The 20,526-nt window shown below is 56.9% G+C and overlaps 1 protein-coding gene across 9 annotated transcripts in view; it reads right to left on the minus strand.

Moving 5' to 3' along the window:
- Positions 1-2,716: 2,716 nt before the first annotated feature.
- FOXP4 (forkhead box P4) overlaps positions 2,717-20,526 on the minus strand; it is a 38,292-nt gene continuing 20,482 nt past the window's right edge. For 4 of the 9 annotated variants that reach the window (XM_064361064.1, XM_012448612.3, XM_012448611.2 and 1 more), the window contains 14 exons: positions 18,473-18,595; positions 17,839-17,925; positions 16,184-16,331; positions 15,827-16,061; positions 15,448-15,552; positions 14,595-14,682; positions 13,480-13,563; positions 13,165-13,372; positions 12,988-13,064; positions 12,042-12,143; positions 8,337-8,458; positions 6,067-6,133; positions 5,362-5,531; positions 2,717-4,561 (listed from right to left, as the gene is read on the minus strand). In XM_064361064.1, the coding sequence (XP_064217134.1) occupies positions 4,414-4,561; positions 5,362-5,531; positions 6,067-6,133; positions 8,337-8,458; positions 12,042-12,143; positions 12,988-13,064; positions 13,165-13,372; positions 13,480-13,563; positions 14,595-14,682; positions 15,448-15,552; positions 15,827-16,061; positions 16,184-16,331; positions 17,839-17,925; positions 18,473-18,595 (1,764 nt within the window). In that variant the 3' untranslated portion in view covers positions 2,717-4,413. The remainder of the gene's footprint in view (positions 4,562-5,361; positions 5,532-6,066; positions 6,134-8,336; positions 8,459-12,041; positions 12,144-12,987; positions 13,065-13,164; positions 13,373-13,479; positions 13,564-14,594; positions 14,683-15,447; positions 15,553-15,826; positions 16,062-16,183; positions 16,332-17,838; positions 17,926-18,472; positions 18,596-20,526) is intronic. The other 5 variants (XM_012448618.3, XM_012448614.3, XM_012448617.3 and 2 more) reach the window with 5 other exon arrangements.

Genomic DNA, 20,526 nt, shown 5'->3' on the forward strand with positions numbered 1-20,526 from the left:
GCTATGAGTGAGACTCAGTCTAAAAAAAAAAAAAAAAAAAAAAAAAAATTGTGTCACTAGAAAGCTGGGTAAGCTCTACAGGACCTCCCTCTTCTCTTTCCACACCATCAGCCACAGATTCCTCCTTCTTCTTTTTAGCCTGGATTGCTCATCTGCAAAGATTCTTTATTCTTAATGCTTTATCTGTTCATCTCTTTGACTCTGCCTCAGTTTCTTCATCTGTAAAATGGGGATAATAATAGTATCTTAACTCAGAGTTGTTGAGGGGATGAAATGAAATACAAAGCTTCTAGGATAGTGCCTGGCACATGATGAGGGTTCACTAAATGTTAATATTACTATTAAAAACAGGTACTGAGCCCTCCCGCTGTGCAGCAGCTGGCGTTCTCATGGAGGTTGTGCTGTGTCCCCAGACAGGTTGTTGGTCCGGAAGAGGAGCCGGTCCGCTTTGTTTAAAGCGCCCTCTGCTGACCATTGGCAAGAAGGCCTTGGACAAGGTGGCGAGTTCATGGTGGGGGAGCGAAGTGCTGAGTGCAAGGGGAAGGGGGACTTCTGCCGGATGCAGAGCCCAGAGTGCTACTCATCCCACCCCAAAAACGTGCAGTTTGGAGTATTTCTCTTTACTAGCCTGAAAACAGGTTCCAAAGATGGCTTCCCCAACTGGCTCAGCAATGCTAAGACCAGGACAAGCTGCCAGCTGCAGCTAACAGCCTGCTCCCTGGCTGTAACAGTAGGAAGGAGAGCTACATACCCAGCATCCAGGGCTTCCTCACAGCAAGGCGTGATGGGGGTAGGAGGTGGAGGTATTGGTTCTTACTTCGAATAAGGTAATGACGGTGGGGCGGGGATTGCCCCATGTAGGATGTCAGATCAGGAAGAAAATAAATTACTGACTCTATAAGCCCAATGCACCCAGAAGGTGGTGGTTCCTAACAGCTCTTGTTTCTTACATTGCAAGACCCTCTCCTGTACCAGTGTGCAAGACAGATCGTCACCCCACCTGCAGATGCACTGGTCAGACCTTCACTATATCCCTGTGGGAGGAGTAAGAGGACTCCAGTGGAAGCAGGAGAAATTAAAGTTAGACTTCGGGAAGGACGGTCCTGAGAATAAGGCTAGGTGTAGTCTTGTCCCTTCAGAGTCTGGCATAGGAAGAATGCCCCCGGGGCTGGTCCACAGAACTGACCCTCTTCTTCAAGGGGGTAGAGCAAAGGGGCTGGGAGACTGGCAGCTAACACCTAAGGATTCTCTGGAGCGTTTCTGGTAGGTCCTGGCTGGGAGGGGAAGAAGGGAAAGGGGAAGCGGCTGCAGCAAAATCATGGGTCATTGTTTTATTGCATTGTAGAGAATGCTGCAGTCCACAGATTACATGCAGCTAGGTCCGGGGTAGACTACAATACACATCAATGCTACTTTAAACAGTGTCTGGCAGGATGGGGTGGGGGACTCTGAGACCAAGCTGAGCTCCCCAGCCCCTCTCGAGGTATCATGGGGGACAGGGAATTCACCCCAGGCTCTACACAGAGTCCACAGGATTAGAGCTGTGGTGGAGTAGGCCTGTGGAGTGAAGGTGAGACAGAGAGAAAGCAGGGCAAGTGAGCGACAGAAATCGATGGAGGAAAAGGACAAAAGACAGGCCTGAGAGTAGGGAGACATCAGCAAAGACTCAACCTCCAGGTCCTTCTCCGACATGTGGCTGGAGAGTTCCAGCAGTCTGGTGATTTGTAGGAAGGGTGATTGATTCCTGTTCAGCTTTCTCAACATTGCTGCTCCCCTAATACACTTTCCTGGGCCCTGCCCCTAGGGACAGGCCTGGGGCTCCTTTCCACCCTCAAGGAGGGAGTATCCAGGAGGTGGTGTAAGACCAATGAGCCGGCTGAGGCCCTGGGGATGTGCACAGGGGTCTGAGGTGGTGGGAGGGGCTCTGTGTTGAAGAGGGGCGGCAGGTGGGGAACCAGGACCTGATATGGGTGGAGAGGCACGCAGGCTGGTGTGCGGGGCTGGGGGAGGTGGCAGAGCCCATCTTTGGCTTAATAGCTTGGCCCTCAGTCTCTTTCCTTGCTGCCTATCTAGGGTCCCCTTCGTACAGGTTGGATGATCCAGTTTCTGCCATGAGCCCACTCTGTGACGACTGTGGTCACTGCACAGTGTGCCACATGGGTGTGCATGCATTCACTAATGGTCCTACTGCTTCAGGATGCCACTGCCACACCTGTGGATGACTACACACACACATACACACACCTATCCAGGCAGCCCCATCGAAGATACGGACAATGGGCCTACAAGGACACCTGGGCATGGGGGTGGATGTCTCCAGAGCTGGTGGCCCAGGTAAAGGAGCCCTGCGGCAGTGGCCCTCTCCATCCCCGCAGCAGATCAGCTGCCTTGCTCCAGCACTCTGGTAGGAACTTGGATTTCAAACTAGGGAAAGAACTGGGGCAAGGGATTGGCACTCTGGAAGAAAACAGGAAAATGACAGACAGCCCTGCTTAAGTGTGGAAGGGACAGGAGGCGCAGGGGAATGGAGCGGGTGGGCCCTGTCCACACGGCGAGGGCACATGCCCAGCGCCCAGCATGGTCGCTCATTCCATCCATTCACAGAAACTACCCCCACAGCAGCCCTCACATTGCCGCTGCTCTCTTGAGGCTCCCCAGCAGTGATCTTTCAGCTTTAATGCTCCTCCCCTCTCACACCCTGGCGACACACACGGGGCCAGGTGAATAGAGGACGTTTAATATTTCTGTGCTGGTCAAACGGAACACAGGTGGGGAATACACGGGTAGGGGGAAGAGGGCCCCCTGCCTCTCAGGAGGGGTGGCTTGTGAGGGGTGCATGTGGGGGGTTCTTGGGAAATATCCAAGGAGTCTTCTCAGCAAAGGGGCCAGGCCAGGGGTGTTATGAGCATCCGACACCCAGTCCTTGGCCTTGACTTGGGGTCCCCCATAGGGGGTCTGTGGAGAGTCTCACTTTTTTTCCAGCTCTTTTGCTGGAATCCACACTCCCAGCACGGCGGGTGACTTGGTCCTAGAGAGGGGTCTGGAGAGCCCCCAGGAAGCAGCCCAGGAGCAGGGAGGAGGGCTCCTGTGCCCACTCCCAAGCGGGTCAGAGCCCACCTCCTCCCCTCCTCCTCCTTCCCGCAGGCTGGGCAGGAGGGGAGGGGAGCAGGGCCCCAGCCTCCACTGAGCCCCAGGGCCCTTCGGGGTGGGTGGAGGAGGGGTGGAGGGTGAGGGTCTTGGCCACCAACAGACACTGTAAACTTTGGTTTAAAACAATAACTTAAGTGGAGGGAGGGCTTCCAGCCTGGGGCCAGGGCGGGAGACGGGAGGGCAGGTGCTGGGGAGGTGACAAAGGAAAAAGCCAACAAAAAGTTTTGGTTTTTGCTTCCGGCATAAGAAAGGTCTTTGGTCATCCGTTTAACTGGGAGGGGGAGGGGGGCACAGGGAAAGGGAGCCAAGGGAGGGTGAGGGAGAATGCAGAGGAAGGGGAGCTGAGGGAGGGTGGGAGGGCTGCAGAGGGGCCTGCAGGCTGGATGTGGGTGTGGAGCTGGGGTCCAGCCTGGCCTTCCCCTGGGCTCCCGATGGCCCAGGGCCCGCCTGTGGCCTCAGGGGGAGCTTGGCTCCACCTGCAGAAGCGCACCAGGCAGACCTCTGTGGGTGAGACGGGCACTGGGCCTCTTCCTATGGGGCAGCTGGAGGAGCCCCCAGCAAATGAGGGTGGGGGTCGGGGCAGAGGCCTGACTCAGCCTGGTTCTGTCTCAGGTTGGGGGCAGGGCTAGAGCCAGGTGGGCCAGCTTGCACAGACCCCCACAGGGCACACAGATGGTTCCACCCCAGCAGTGGAGGGGCCGTTTCTTCTGGGGATGGTCTGGAACTGCAGTTCCTCCACCCAGGCCAGGGCAGGTAGGAGCAAGGGGTGGAGAGTTCTTTCTTCACAGTACGGAAAAGAAGGTGGAAGGGAGAAGGACTTAGGTAAGCGGGGGTCTCTGGCCAGAAAACGAGGCCAGAGCCAGGTGCCAGGAGGCCCTGGGTTTGAGAGGGGTGGCTAAGCCCCGCCTGCGGGTCTCCATGGCGCTGAGGGGCCCTATGGGGAGAGCTGGTGGGGGAGGAGGGCCCTGATGCTGCTGGTGGTTGGGGGTAGGCGTTTCAGATGTGGGGAGGGTCTGAGGAGGGGTCTGAACCCTCCGTGTCCTCTACTGGTCCCAGACCAGGGCTTGTGTCCCTGGGGGTGGGGACCACCCCTGCCCCTGTGTGTTTTTGTCAGGTCACACTGGGAGCTGCTGGCCCGGGCCTCCCCCATTCTGAGTCCTGGATGTGCCTTGAGGCTCGGAAGGGGCTGTGGAGTGGGGGGAGATGGGGCTTGGATTCTGGGAGGGAGGGTCTCACCCCAGCCCCTCGGGTCCCTACACGCCCTTAGGACAGTTCTTCTCCTGGCAGCTCCTCCTCCAGGTCCCTGTCTTCCGGAGGCCCTGAGGCGCTGGGGTTGGGGGCACCCAGGGAAGGCCCAGGCTGCCTGTCTTCCTCTGCCTCTGCTGGCTCCTCCTTCACCTGAACCTGGTGGCTGAGGCAAAAGTATGGCATGGACACTTGGGGGCTGTCATCTGATCCCCTCGGCCCCCTGCCCCCCAAACTCACCCAGAACTGTGGGGACAGTGAGGTGCCCACAGCCCCCTCCCCAGGATCCCATCAGCACTGAGGCTTCAAAGAAGTCAGTGCTGGGGCACAGACTGCTCTGGGTTGGGGAGGAGAAAAAAGGGGAGCAAAGGGGAGATGAGCAAATGGAGGAAAGAGAAGGAGCCGGGTGTGGCACTTCACACCTGTAATCCCAGCACTTTGCAAGCTGAGGTCAGTGGATCACCTGAGGTCAGGAGTTCGAGACCAGCCTGGCCAACACGGTGAAACCCTATCTCTACCAAAAATACAAAATTAGCCAGGTGTGGTGGCACCTGTAATCCCAGGTACAGGGTTGGGGGACTCTGAAGCAGGAGAATTGCTTGAACCTAGGAGGCAGAGGTTGCAGTGAGCCAAGATCTCACCATTGCACTTCAGCCTGGGTGACAGAGCAAGACTCTGTCTTAAAAAGATAGAGAGAGACAGAGAGAGGGGAGGAGGAAAAGTAAAAAAGGAAGGGGGAAAAGAGGAGGAAGAGGTGGGGAGAGGGAAGAGTGGGTAAGAAGAACAGACAGGTGGGAGAAAGGAGGGCTGAGAGGGCTGCTGAGGTGAAGGAAGAGAGAGGCCACTTGTCCTGGGGAGAGGCATGGTGGGGGTGGGATGGGGAACCCCACCCAGAGTGGGAATGAGGCCTCCTCCCTGGTGCTTGAGGGGCGCTGGGGTGGGTGGAAGTCTGTGCTGTGTGCTCACCTGTACTGGGGTGGGGAGAGGCGAGGGGGGCTGCTGCTGCCATTGCTGGACAGAGGCTCCAGGGGTGCGCCCACGTCATCATGGCTGAGGGGCAGGAGGCTGCTGGCAGAGCCAGGGTTCAGCATGCCAGGGCTGTTGAGGAGGGGGAAGCTGCTCTCGGCCAGGGCGGCCTGGAGGGCACAGGGTTGGGGCCTGTCAGTGGCTCCACAGGATGGGGCACACCCAGTCAAGTCTGTGCCCTTCCCACCTGCTAGAGAGCCACCTGAGTGTCTGTCTGCTGGCCCCATGGGCAGATCTGTCTGGGCACCCCCAAGTCCCAACTTAGCCTTCGAATGAAGCACCCCTCCCATGGCTGGAACTCTGATCCCCACCTCCTACCTCCCAGCTTTCCTGGAACCTGGGCCTGGCTTATCCCCTCTCCCAGGGGACAGAGAACACCCAGACTGACAAACCAGGAAAGGAGATGCTACGGGTATGCCAGCCTCCTGGCTCTCTGCCTGCCTCATCTGAACCCAGCCTTGAAAGCAGAGGTGGAGGCTGGCCCCGAGTTGGGGTGAGGCAGAGAGGTGGGGTCTTGGGGAGTTTGGGTCTTCACCCTCCTTCCCTCCTCTGGTGAGTCATCTGCAGGGGAGGACGGGAGTCTCTTGCATGAGAAAGCAAGGGGGTGGAAAGTAGAGGTGAGTGGGTGGGCTCTGGGCTGGTCACCTGGTAGCTGGCATTAAGTGCTCCATAGCTGAGGCCCGAGATCATGTTCTTCACCAGGGTGGGGCTCCTGGAGGACAGAGAAGGCTGTCTTTGGCTCACTCATTCTCTTAACTCTTCATTTGCATCCTTTACCCCCACTAAGTAAGGGCCTGTGCTGGGGCAGGGACTGGCGCATTCCTTATCCCCGGAGGCCAGAGCAGATGAGCCACCGTCTCAGAGCCGTCTGTGTGCTTGGTCTGATTCGGTCCTCACACTGACCTGGCCCTGCAGGAGCAGTCCCTTCACAGTTGGGAGCAGGGAGCTTGGTTCGGAGACCTCCAGGTCTCGGAGCTGGGAAGTGGGAACTGCCATCCATCCCCGCAACGTCTGCTTTCACAGCATGCCGCCCTCCACCACCCCCATTTTCTCTCTCTGGTCTAGATTTTCCAATGTTTGGCAAGATCCGATCTACAGCCTCGATGGTTCCACGTCTGCTCTGCCCACACTGTCTTGCCATTCTGGATTCTGGGACATGTCAGACATGCACTCAGTCTGTCCCCACATGCTCCATTCAAAAGGCTTCTCTGCACTGGAAGGTGTTTGGGAGTTGGGACAGGAAAAGCAGTGGCTCGGGGCTGTCCCTCTTCCACAGTGATGATACCATCAGAGAGCTCTCATAGAGCTTAAGGAAACGGCCAAGGGTCACCAAACTGGTGAGAAGCAGAGGTGCAAGTGCAGCCAGGCCTTCTGATGTAACACGGTAATGAGACGTGCCAGTACCCGGCGGCCTGGGGACTGGCCCCGGGGCATTCACCTGGGGATGGCTTCCCTCCATCTTCCAGGCTTCCACACCGCCTGGGATGCAGAGGCTCCTGCCTGGAGAGCAGGCATCTTTGAGGGGAGCAGACACCCCACACCCCAGAGACATCCATCTAACTTGCTCTCCTCTCCTTACCCAGGGGCTCTGGCCCAAGGGGCACAGCAGGTGGGTGGCCGGGGTGAGGGAGTTTGGGGTGGGGAGAAGGCCACGGCTGCTACGTGGAAGCCAAAAAGGATTCTGACCCTGTTTCCATTTAAACTGTCAGGTGGAGGCTGGGCGCAGTGGCTCATGCCTGTAATCCCAGCACTTTGAGAGGCCAATGCAGGTGGATCACCTGAGGTCAGGAGTTCAAGATCAGCCTGGTCAACAGGGTGAAATCCCGTCTCTACCAAAAATCACAAAAATTAGCTGGCCGTGGTGGTGCATACCTGTAATTCCAGCTTCTCAGGAGGCTGAGGCAGGAGAATTGCTTGAAGCCATGAGGTGGAGGCTGCAGTGAACCAGGATCACACCACTGCACTCCAGCCTCAGCAACAGAGCAGGACTCCCTCTCAAAAAAAATAATAGGCCAGGCATGGTGGCGCACACCTGTAATCCCAACATTTGGGAGGCCAAGGCGGGTGGATCATCTGAGGTCAGGAGTTCAAGACCAGCCTGACTAGCATGGTGAAATGCCGTCTCTACCAAATACAAAAAAAATTAGCCAGGCATGGTGGCAGGCACCTGTAATCCCAGCTACATGAGAAGCTGAGGCAGGAGAATTGCTTGAATCCAGGAAGTGAATGTTGCACTAAGCCTAGATCATGCCACTGCATTTCAGCCTGGGCAACAAGAGAGAAACTCCATCTCAAAAGAAAACCAATAAAATTAAAAATAAATAAATAAATAAATAAATAAAATGCCAGGTGGAAAAGCAGAGCACAAAAGACCAGGAGGTCAGAGACCTGGTCCTGAAACCAGTTCTGCCACAAATCTGCTCTGAGGCCTCCCGCCAGCCCCTGGCCCTCACTGGCCCTCCCCTGCCATAAGATAAATTGGTGGGATCCCTGGGACCTCAGAGGTATACTCATTCTGATGAGCTGAGGAAGCAGGTACCCTGGGGGTGGCAGCCCCTCAACCAGGGCCCACTGGCCGGCATCTGCCTGTGTGCCAGCTCTGGCCTGGGCTACTTGGGGCCTCTGTCTCTCTTAGCTACCAGGCCTCCCGCTTGACCCCTTCCCTCAGCCATAGTAAGGCCAGAACAAGACATAAATGTCTGCTTTCTAATGATCCATCACTTCCAGATTCCAGCCACCCCCCACCACCGCCCCAGCACCAATCTCCTCCGCTCCTTTCTCCCCACACCCCTTCCCCCAGCCAGGAAGGATCTGGTGCACATGGGCACCCTGGAGAGGCAGGGGGTAGGAGTGAGCTGGCTCCTGCCCCTCCCCCCACCGGCAGGTACACCCCACCCAGCTCTGGAGCCACATACCCTGTCATCTTTGGCGGTCTCCGCTTCTGATATTCCCGCTCATCCACAGTCCACACGGCACCCTTGACGTTCTCCACACGGACGAAGCACTTGTGCAGGCTGAGGTTGTGGCGCACGGCATTCTGTGGGTGCAGGGAGGAGGAGCTCAGAAGCAGCTTGCTTGGTTGAGCACACACAGGACAGTCCTCGTCCAGTCCCAAGTCCCAGGCAGCAGGAGTCCTCCTTCCTCAGCTCAGGGATGAGCAGGGGAGAGGGTGGGCTGGGAGGAGACCCAGCCAAAGGGAAGGCAGGCTGCTACCCTTTCCATAGAGCCAGGGGCTCCCAGCCTCTTCACTACAAATGACCCATTTTATTATCTGCCTTCTCTTTCTCTGCCATATGGTGGAAAGTTCTGTCTATCAACTAAATGCTATCTAGTTAGTAATAATCTATTCCATCATCTTCATTAATCAAAGACACATGTAACTGTTATTCAGGACTTTGGATCAGCAGCTGATCACATTCAGGCCCCGGGATCTCTGCAAGCCCGGGATGCTTTATCTTGGGTGCATGCAGAATTGTCACTAAGCTTTTAAAAGTCTGGGAAAGAGCTCACGAACCCTCACTGCCTCGTCCACTGACCCACAGGAGTCTGGGCACCGTGCTTTGAGCTGTGGCTCAGAACAGGCAGCTTGTGTTTTGAGAGCAGGAGGTATACAGTAGAGGCCTCATACATACTTGTTGAAATAAACAGGGAGAGAGGAGAGTGTGGGTTGACAGCTGAGAGGCAGAAAGAGGAGAGAAAGAGATAAGTCACCTTGTCCGTCCCACCTTCTCCTGGCGGGATAACTTCAAGAATTGAGGTCATCTGGTTTGTAGGACGCCTGGGTGATGGTGGGGGGTGCTTGGCCCAATTCCCCACCTCGCCGCCTTGGGAGCCCAGACTACGGCCCTAGTCCACCCCCGCGCATCGTGTCCCTCAGTCCTGCCCCGCACCCTCCTCTCGAAGCTCCCAGTCATCACCGCCCCTGCCTGCATCCCTGCCCCTGTTACCTGTCCTCCCTCAGCCTCCCCCGCCTCGTCCCCATCCTTGTCTCCTCTTTACATTTCTAAACGGGGAAAAAAGCAGGCAGGGCAGGCAGCCCTTGCCCCTGGAGATCCTCTCTCCCTCTCTCCCTTCCAACTCTTGCCACTTGCAACTGGCCCGATTTCATTACCAATTTTAATTTGCCTCTAATTAAATCCTGTGTATTTTTCCGACTCGCTTGCTAATCCACGAGGGAGGCGGGCGGCTGGAGTGGAATCTCTTGGAGCGATAATTACAAAGGGCCTAATCACGCCGGGGCTCCTGCCTCGGAATAAATTTGCCCGCATTACGGGGCTCCAATCCTCCGCTTTGCAAATGAGAATGACCCCAATTTCCGAGGATGGCCTCACCGGGGCTTTTTTCCCTCATTTCGAAGCCTGATTCGTGATGAGAGACTAATTCGTTACGCTGAAACATTAACGGCAATTTAAGGGGTCTGGCGGGGGCTGCGTAAACAAAAGGACGGGCCCACAACATGGGCCTTGGGAGGGGATGGACACGGGGAGGGCCAGCAAGGACCATCAGCTTGGCAGATGGCAGCTCTGTCCCTGGATGAACGGCAGCTGGCTGGGCCCACATTATGCCCCGCTCCTAACCCTTCTGCCCTGGTCTGAGGTGGAAAATATCTCAGGGTGGGAGGCAGCAAAGGTGAAGAAGGAAAAGAAGGAAGCACACATAATTCAGGAGAGGAGCAGAGATGACCTGAGGGACTGATGAGTGGAAGGTAAAAGTGGAAGGTAAAAGTGGAAGGGAAGCAGAGTTGAGTGTAGACAGGACGTATTTCCCAAGTAAGATGAATGAATTTGGCTGAAAAGAAACCAGAAGATCAAAGTGGACCTCAAGCTGGATGGAGTCTGCTGTGCCATGAGGAAGGCTCAGGCAGTGACCTCAAGCAGCAGACGCAGCAGCAGAGCACTGCTAACTGGGAAAGACAACTACTTAGTCGCTCAATTTCCCCAGCCCACATGGCTTCTTACCCGGCCCTAGACTAGGTGAGGGGAGATGGGAGTGAAGAACTAGGAGGGAGACCACACCACAGAGATGTCAAAGGCTGAGCTATGCAAGGCCAGCAGGGTTAGAATATCAATATCAGGGGGTGGCTTCAGCATGGCCACTGAGTGGCTTAAGGAAGTCACCTAAACCAGCTCCTCCTAACCTCAAAAGTAGAGAGAATTAGAAAATTGCAGCAGGGTGGAGCAGGTGGGAGGGAGGGAGGGAGGGAAGGAAAGAAGGAAGGTAGGTAGGTAGGTAGGTGGCTTAGCAGTACTTTGCCCCCAAAGAGGAGGCTGTCTGATGGAAAGCAGGCTCTATATTGCTACCCCTAAAGGCAAAGAATTTATATGCATTATTAAACATTAGGCAATAATTATAATGATTCCTTACGTTTGTATAGGACCCTATCATTTATAAAAATCTGGTATCTGAACTGACTTGGAGGTTGGAGACTGACTTGGAGGTGGTCCCAAGCAAGCCCTGCTGGCTCAGAAAGAGGGCAGGACTGTGGTTGGCAAAAAATGACATCACTCACAGCCAATTAGAGCAGCTGTCCCAGCCTCCCAGCTTCTCTCCCAAGGTTTGGGAATTGCGCATGGGGATATGAAAGTCATGATTCAGTCCCTCCTGCTGCACTTAGCACACTCCCAGGGCAAAGGCAGGCAGGCACTGTGCAGACCCCACCAGGACCCTCCTGGTGGGGAGGAGGGGTTCAGGAACACTTGTTGAAACCTAGTGGGATTGGGGGAGGTAGTCCATTTAACTGCAGTTTCTACACTGGCCAGCAGGGGGACTCAAGACCCAGGGATGCAATTAAGGTTCTGAGATAGGGACTCCTCCTTCCCCGTGTCTAACCTTCCCTGCAGGGGCCAGTGCTCTCTCCTCCTTGCCACATCCCTCTACCAATTTAGATATCGCTTTCTGACCTTGCTGCAAGTGCGCATGCACACACACACACACACACACACACACACGCACGCCCCCATCTAGACTATAGAAAAATAAATGGCCTAGTGCCCCAGCATCTGTGTGTCCCATTTTTCAGGGTCCCCCTCTTGCCTGCTTCTGGTCTCCCAGGAAAACTTACGGCTGAAGGTGCTGAAATGACTAATTGGATGGAAACAATTATCTTCCTGCCAGGGATGGCAGAGCCGGGGAGGGCTATGAGTGCTGTCAGTGCCCCAGTGTGTGGTCCACGGCTCTTGGTCCATCCGTGTGTCTACACCTGTACCTCCCCAGCTCCACCGCAGGCTTCAGAACATGCACCTTAAGCCAAGGTATCCAGACCCTTAGGGTCTCTGTGAATTCAGCCCAGGCTGAATGTACCAAGCTTGGGCATTATCAACTCCTAGAAGCCCTACTTCATGGGGCTGGCGTCTTTGGGGCCCTTCACCCTAGAGAAGAGGACTGCTTGCCAGAAAGGAGGCAGCACCAGGCTGGAAGGAAGGGATCATAAAAAGGTTCTGGAACAACCCACAGCTCCTGCTGAGGGGGGCGTGGGCATGCACGCCTGGCTGGACTCTGGGGCGGCTGTTCCTACAGAACTAATGGTTTAGGGAACTAATTGTTAGGCAGCCTTGGTCTCCATGGGATATGGAAGGTCCAAGGGTGACTGGGGCCCAGAAGGTGGAAGGGGCCTGCCTCACCTTCCAGGTGGCAGTGTTTCTGCGGAAATAGGCGAACATCCTGGTGAACCAGTTATAGATCTCATTCAGGGTCAGCTGCCTGTCAGGGGTTTCCAGGATGGCCTGCAAGCAAGAAACAAGTAAAGGGAACATCAGCCTGGGCCTTCAAGGGTCACAGCCCACTGCCAGTATCTCTCCCTTCTGCCTGGCCCTGAGCTCACCTTGTGAGAAGACCTGCTCAGAAATGTGTGGGTAAGAAGATGGGTGGTGGCTGGTGAGTGCCCTGAGAGGGACAGGCTGGTTACAGCCTGGCCAAGGATAAAGGGGGCAGGAGCCTCCAAGGGCTATGTATTTGTACAATGAGGACTGGAGCTGCTTCTGGAGAAGTACCCGGCCCATACCGAGAGTGACAGCAGTCAGTCCTGTCTTTCTTGTGAGACATGTCTACAGGGTGGAGGCTGTTTGAAGTCTATCCTGATTTTGGCAAAAGGCACCCTAAGCACAGTGTGTGTGTGAGAGAGAGAATGTGTGCAAGGGTGTGCATGCCTGTGTGGGGCATCAGGGAGGATGTACGTGTCCATGTATGTTCACGCTTGAGTGTGAATATTACATGAACACTGGTGACATGAAGGTCACGGGCTCAAGGGAGGAAAGAGGAAGGAGGCAGACAGACAAACAGCGACCCTGAGTCTATCATGGGCGGGGGGTGTACATGGAAATGAGCACATGAATGTCACGGTGGGGGTCAGTAGGAAGAGCAGAGTGTGCACCCTCAGAGACACATGACCCTATGCAGCAGGCTGACAGGGCTCAGCCCGCAGGAGAGACTGCACAGCAGAGAGGGAAGACATTGGTGTGAGAGGGAGCAGGAAGGCTACGATGCTGCTTGGCCCCAGGACCCTCCTGGATACAGGGGTGTGGTGGTGGCTGGGGGAGGCGCCTTTGTGCCATTCCCAGCCCTGCTCACCTGGCGGATAAGGGAGGCATAGGTGAAGGGGGGCCTGACGTCGGCGTTCTTGTAGAACTCATGATTCTGGGCCAGCTCTGGGGAGACAGGCAGAGGGTGAGGTAGCCAGACATGGGGCCCAGCTGGGAAAAACAGTCTCTCTCTGCAGCCGCCCTGCAGCTCCCAGCCCACCCTTACCTGAGGAGATGGGGGAGCAGAACTTGTCGCTGCTTCTCCGACGGGCTGGGCCCCCACCATGCAGGGAGGCAGAGCCCAGGCCAGGGGGCCGTAGGGGGGTGACAGGGGCTGCGGCTGAGGTTGGGGGGTGCACAAGACCATCTGGGAATGAGTCTGCTGCAGAGACGGTCACCTTGGAGAATGAGGAGGAGCCGGGGACCGGGTTCAGCTGTGAGCAACGGGGAGGGTACTGAGACCAGTGCCCGAGGTGGGGGTTCCGAGGCTCCAGGGGCTGTGGAAGGCTCTGGGAAGCATGGGGAGGACAGCGGCACTCACCGGCTGGCTGAAGGGCTTGGGCTCTGAGGGCCGCATGTGCAGGTGGGCCATCATGGCCTGCAGCCGCTCGCTCTCCTTGGCGAGCTGTGGAGGGTGGCAAAGCAGGAGGTGAGCAGGAGGCTGAACCCTGAAGGCAGATGTCCCACCCCTCCACTGCCAGGCCCTTCAGAAGGCTGCCGGTTCCCACCCCCATTTGCCTCCTGGCCTCAGCATCCTAGCTCCCTCTGTCCCCTGCTCCAGGGAGGCCTCAGCAATGCTCTGCCCCTCAGGGGCTGCCAGCTCCACGAAGCCTCTCCCTTTCTCCCCTGGATGGTGATCATTTAGGTCCTCCCAGAGTGTCCTGGCTGAGCTCATTCCTGCCTCTACATGTTGGGGAGCTTCTTCCTACCCACCCACAGAGGACAGCCACTGTGCCTCGTGCAGTGGCACTTGTGTGTGAGGGCCTCGAATACTGAACGCAGACGCAGGAATGGGTGAATGGCTGACACCTCATTCATAAACTCAATGGGTCTTTCATGACCACCCTCTCACAGCAGGGAGCTCTGCTAGGTGCCGGAGGAACGGGGTAAGCACAGAGGAGCTGCCCTGAGTCGCCTCCTGGGAACCGTGTGCTACCGAGTGTCCCCTTCCAAGTAAATGGGAGACTCCCTTGGGAGAGCCAGGCTGCCTGGGTTCTAATCCCAGCTCTGCCGCTCACAGGCAAGTTACTTTAGCTCTGTGTGCCTATTTTCTCCATCTGGAAAATGGGGAGAATAATGGTACCCACCACATAAGGTTGTTGAGAGGATTCCTTGAGCTATATAAAGTATTTAGTATAGCACAAAGTAAGTGCTCCATATGTTAGCAGTTAATATTATTTTTGATGTTGCTATGTAGCGTGAGTCTCTTCTGGACCTCCCAGCAGAGACGCCCCCAACCTTGGTTTACCCCTCAGAATCCAGCTGTCCTCACCTCACAACCATGGTCATTAGGACCTAGAAAGCATAAGATGGTGGCTTTGACCATAGGACCCTTCCATGAGACCCCCCCAACAGAGCCCACCTAGCAAGTCAGTGCTGTGGGTGGGCAGGGGCTGGAGCCCGTCAGGTCCCTCCCCAGCATCCTCCGGGCCACACCTGGATCTCCAGTTGCTGCACCACCTGCATCTGTACCCGGCACTGGGCTGTGCTCCGGTCATCCAGGGCATGCTCTGTGTTGAGGTGTCTTCAAGGGGAGGGGAGGAGGAGAGAAAGTTGGCTCGGGTTTCCCTGCTGCCACCATCCTCCCATCCTATCCTCTAACCCCACCCACAGCCTGAAAAGCAGACGGACCAAGAGATACAAAGAAGAGAAAGAGGTGGGAAAATGGGGCAACGGAGGAAGGCTTCTCCCTTCTAGTCAGCCTCCTTTGATGTCTTTGCTAAAATCCCAGCTACAGAGAGATCTAATTGCAAATGAACTAATTAAGTAAACCTCTGACGAAGCGTGAAAACAATTTGTTTGACCCTGATGCTGCAAGGGTCTGAGAGACAGCAGAGTTAATCAGTCAGTGACAGAGCCTGGCACGGCTGTGGCAGCTGGCCGCCTGCTGCCAGCCGCCTGTCCGCCTCCCGCCCTGCCTGTCCTGGGCCCTCAGCCTGTCACTTGCCATCACTCCCCAGGGCTGAGGCTGGAAGGGAGCTGGGGAGAGTGGGGGGTGGAGAAATGCTTATGTTTGTCCTCTCCTTCTCCTTCTACCCCCACCTTGTGCTGGGGATGGGGTCGGGGGAATGCAGGCCTGGGAATATAGACAGGGTAGGGAGTGGGTGCTCAGTGAGTCTGTCAGGGGCAGAGAAAGAACTAGAAGCCCCTGGAGTGAGGACAGTAGTACAGGACACTAGTAGTACAGCTAGTGAGGAGGGCCCCCAGAAGGGGTAAGCTAGTGGGCAGGCTTGGGGGAGGGGCCCTATGTGGAAAGGCTGCCAGGGGAGTGGCTGGGGGTGACACCTACTTGATAAACTGGCCCAGGTCTTCACACAGGGTCTCACAGCCTGGCCACTTGCACTCTCCATGTCCATACAGGGGGTGGGAGCCGGGGGTCTCCTCGTGGGAAGAGCTGGGAGGACAGCAGGGAGGTGGCAATCAGGAACCTTGAAGACCCCAGTGGCCCTGTGCTCAGCTGAGCTCCAGCTCCCCCGCTGGTGACATTTCTGCCCCTAACACAGGTTTCCCAGAGGCCAAGCACCATCTGTACACCCGGGAGAGGAAGTGAACCTCCCGTCCCTAGGCTCCACCCCTCCCTCCCAGTCCCCATCACAGGGCCAGACCTCCAGAGCAAGGTCTAGCCCCAGGCAGGGCTTTGGTGTCTCTCCCAGCATGGGTCCCTGTACCTGTCTCTCCGAGATGTGAGCACAGTGGGCTGTCCGTTGGGCAGGGTATGGTGGGAGAGGGGGGGTGAGACCTTGGAGGGGGCGGCGAACGAGGTAGCAGTGGCGGCCGTGCCAGTGAGGTCCAGCCCCTCCTGCTTGACGCTGTCCTCAGCAGGCTGCCCGGGGGCACCCTCGCCCTTCCACAGCTGGGGCAGGTCTGTTGGGCAGACAGCTGCTGTGGGAGAGACAGGGGAGGCTGGCAGGGCCCCACGAACACTCGGCTTTCTACCTGGCCCCCGAGAGCAGGGGCTGCCAGCTCTAGGGTACAGGCAGGGCTGTGGGGTTGGGGCTGGGAGGGGAAGAGTGGTGGGTGCTCACCTTGCGGAAGGGTCTGGAGGGGCCCCGAGGCTTGGCTGGGCTGCAGGCTGACCAGCCCCTGCCTCTGCAGGTTGAGCAGGTGCTGCTGCTGCAACTGTTGCATTTGCAGGAGCTGCTGCTGGAAGGCCAGCTGCTTGTTCCCCAGCGCCTGGTGAGGGGCCCGAGGGGGTGGGCAGAGAGGGGTGCCATCAGCTTCAGGCATGCCATCTGGCCCCCACCCTGCGGCCACCCCCTCCCAGGGCCTGTCAGCCCCTGGAGCTGTCGTTGTGGCGTCTGCAGCTGCAGCGTCTCTGCTCCCGGCCCAGCTTCCATAAGGCTGCATGCCTCCTCGCAGTAAACACACGCATGCACGCACGCACGCACGCGCGCAAACACACACAGCCAGACCCAGACACGCAGCACGACGCCCTCCCTCCTCCCGCCTCCCTCCTTCCGCTGCTTCAGCTCCCTGCACTGCAGCTGTGCACGCCTGGGGGGGGCCTCATCACAATGATCGATGAGCCTGTCAGATTCTGGGGACCACTCCTGCCTGGAGGGCACCCTTCCCACATGCCCGGGGTGCCCCCCTTCTTCTCTGGGGGGAGAGTTTTCTCTCCCCCAGCTCTTTTCCTCTCTTGCTTTGTAGATACAGAGAATCAAGGAGTCTGAGCGGGACTCACTGAGACCCAGGCTCAGACAGCAGTCACATCACTACTGCCCAGGCGCCCTGTGCTCGCTGGCTCACCCACTCTGCCTACCCCCACCCATTCAGTTCTTCACACAGGCACTGACAAGTCAGGCTGGTAGCAAGTCTTTTCTGAGTCCTAGGAGCCAAGCATGTCCTCGGTGGGTTGAGAAGCAGGGACGTCTCTGCCTGCCTGCTGGGGGTGGGAAGGATGGGGTAGGGTGGGGGCTGGCTATTCAATACAGAGACACAGGACAAACCCAACCTAGAGATTTAGTGGCCGATAACACAGCAATTACAAGACTGCTGATGGGGAGACTGGGGATGCTGGAGAATGCCTGGGTGTTAGGGCAGCCTTCCAGAAGAGGAAACTTAGAGCTTGGGGCTGTGGTTGAGCAGCAGGAGGGATGCACAGGTCTGGGACCCAGGGGAGAGGGGCCCCCGGGACCTGGTATGGAAACTCGGATGGGGCAGGCAGTATAGGCTGGGGAGCTCTGAGAGGAGACAGAGGAGTGGCTGGAGGGACAGGGCAAGACATGACAAGAAAGGGAAGAAGCTAGGGCAGGCCAAGGTGAGGGGAGGTGGTTTGCTGAGGGACTCAGATTCACGGGACAAGGATGGGAGGGCTGAGGTACTGGGTCATGAAGAGACAACAGGACAGGAAGATGGCGTGACCACAAGGCAGCTGCACATGAGCGTGGCCCGGCAGACGCCACACATGGGGGAGGCACGTACACACCTGTCTACACACATGTGCACAGAGACAACAACACAAGGCAAGGAGAGGAAGAACCAATGAGAATGTGGGGAGATGGAGACACACAAGAACCACCATCTCCTTTCCCCCCACGCTGCTCCTTGGTCCCCTCTTCCTCAACCTTTTCTTGATTTTTCTACTATTCCTGCAAGGCAACTCCCTCCTGACTGGCTCTGGACACCCAGCCTCTGGCAGGAGGTGAGGGAGATGGTGGGCCCTGCTACAGCCCCTTACCTCTTTGGGCTGCGGTTTCCCAGCCTGCTGCTGGGTGAGGAGCTGCAGGTGGAGCTGCTCCTGCTGCTTCTTGTAGTACTCCTGCAGCTGGGGGTGGGGGAGGATTACCACTGGCAGGGGACTGCTGTCCCCACAACAACCCCAGCCCTGTCCCATCTGAGCTCCTGGGGGCAGGAGAGGGAAGTTTCCCTAAAACACAGCCTGGCTCTCCCTAGTCTGCCTGGAGAGGCCCTAAGCAGGGCCTGGGTGGGGAAGAAGGAGGTAAGGGATGGGTGCGGGGGGCGGTGTTCATTCCCACAGCTCTGAACCCTCCCAGCTTTTGGTGGATCTTCTGAACAGGTCACAGGGGACAAGGTGCCAGATGTTCCAGTACTTTGCCCTTCCCTGCAGTTCAGGAGATAGAAGTGGAGCCAGCATGCAGGGAGGGAGGATGGGGGAGTACTGTGGGGGCGGGGCAGCCAGGAGAGATGCCTGACCTTTGACCTCTCCCCACTATCCTAGAGGAATGCAAATCAGTCTAGCCTGAGCGGTCCCTCTGGTTTCTGGGACAGCTTGGGCCCTCTGTGAGGTGCAAACAGGGTGAGAGGAGCCAGGCCAGGCAGAGGAGGAGCAGCTGCCCCAGGGCCAGACTCACCTGCTGGAGCATGAGGGCTTGCTGCTGCTGGAGCAAGGCCTGCAGCTGCGGGGGTGACAGGATCTGCTGCATCTGTTGCGGGGTAAGCATCTGCGGCGACATCATGGCCACTGACACGGGCACCTGCAGGATTTGGCCTGTTAGCCCCGTCCCCTCGACCCCGCCCCAGGAGGAGGCACCACCCAGGGCCCCACTCACAGCATGGCAGAGTGGCTCCCAGGGAAGCTGCCTGGGTTCCAGTTCTGGCTCTGCTGTCTGCTGGCTGTCTCTCTGGACAGTGACTTACCTCCCTGTTGTCCGTTTTCCTTATCTCTAAAATGAAAACAGTGATAGCACCTACCTATTAAGGTTACCATAAGGACTAATCAGTGAATACTTAAGACAAGGCCTGACACACAGCAAGTGTATGTAAGGGTTGTCTATTATTGTAGGACGTGCAGTCCTCAGAGCAGGAAGATTAGGCCCTAGTGACACTGGTCAGTAGAACCCATGCTTTGGCTGGTTCCCCCCAGTAAGGGGGAGGGGCAGCACACCAGGCCACTCCTAGTCTCACGCAGTCTATTTTGAGACCACTTCCTGCAAGGAGGGCCTGGCTGGGAGGGCAGCCTATAGCATGAGAAGGATTCAAAACGTGGCCCACCTGGCATGAGGACCTGCCCTTTGTCCCCTCTCACACAGACCTCACACACCCTGACACACCTGCCTGGAAGGCATACACAGTGGCCAGAGCTGAAGCCCACAGAGTAGTCTTGGAGTCATCCTGATCCTGGTGTGTGTGCATGTGCGGAGCTATGTCTAGCGTGGGGTGGAAAGAATGGCAGGGAGGGAGTTAGCAGGGCAGGCTTCGGCTCCTAGCTCTGCACTGAACTTGCTGTGTGACTCTAGCGAGCCACTTGCTCTCTCTTATGTTTCAGTTTCCTCAAACATAAAACATCAGAGATTGGGCTGTAAAAGATAATTCCTTCTAGGCTGGAACATTCAGGATTCTTAAAGTAGAACAGCTTTCTGCCTCCTGCCCTGGGTCAGGCCTTTATAGAAGGCCCAAAGAATCCAGCGACAGGGAAAAGATTCGGAGAAAAGCAATGACATCGTTCTCTTCCCAGCGCCACCTCTCCTGAAACCCCCAGGCTTGTGCAGTCATGGCCAGGCAGGTCTACGCGGCTATGTTGTCTTGTGCCTGTGTTAGCAGGACAGGTGCCCTGATAGGGCTGTCTGCCGCCCCTCCACTCTGGGACCCCATGCATACAGGACTCTAATCTCCCCTCTCACTCCTAAGCACTGGCAGAGTCCCTGGCACACAGCAGGTACTCACTGTTTGCCCTCCTGAGCTGAAATGCCTTGCCCAGCTCCTCAGAGGCCTCTTTGCCAGCCCTGGGGCAGGAAGGGAAGGATACAGGGCTCGCCCAGCCGGGGAGGAGTGCTGTGCTGGGACTTGTCCTAGGCTGTGACAGGTTAGGTCCTCAGGGGACACTCCCCCAAGCCTTGGCCCCACCTGTGGGGCAGAGGAGGAGGAGGTGGTTCTCTTTTCAATCCCTGGCAGGCGCAGGACTCAACCTTGAACCACCCCTTAAGCTATGGATTAGGAAATCCCCAGGCAGAGAAGCAACCAGGGAGGTACAGTGAATCCAAGGACATTGGGGAATCCCACTGCTCCCAACATCCACACTTATCCCACCACTAGCAGCTGCCCCTGCCCTGGGCTTTACTCCTTTATCCCAGCCCATCTCTATCCACATGGCCCCAGGACAGAGTCCTGGATATACCATGTGAATGAAGGCTCCAAGGGACCTCTAAGCCAGTGGGGGATGTGCCCATAGGAGTGTTTTTTGTTTCTTTTTTTTTTTTAACCTCATTTTTAACCAATGAGGAGATCAGAAGTCTGGCAGCCTTAAGTGGCAGGGTTGGGATTCAAGCCCAGGTCTGCATACTCCATGGCTCCCAGGGTTTTCACATCCTAAGCTGCCTGCCCCACCCCAGGGCAGGTCTTGAGAAGGGTTAGGGAGAGCATGTGGAGGTGGGACCTCCGGAGGCCAAGGGGCTGATGAGGCTGAGAT

The sequence above is a fragment of the Aotus nancymaae genome, unplaced genomic scaffold (genome assembly GCF_030222135.1).
Source record: "Aotus nancymaae isolate 86718 unplaced genomic scaffold, 86718_ANA_hifiasm-v0.15.2.pri h1tg000040l, whole genome shotgun sequence".
Taxonomy (NCBI): Eukaryota; Metazoa; Chordata; class Mammalia; order Primates; family Aotidae; genus Aotus; species Aotus nancymaae.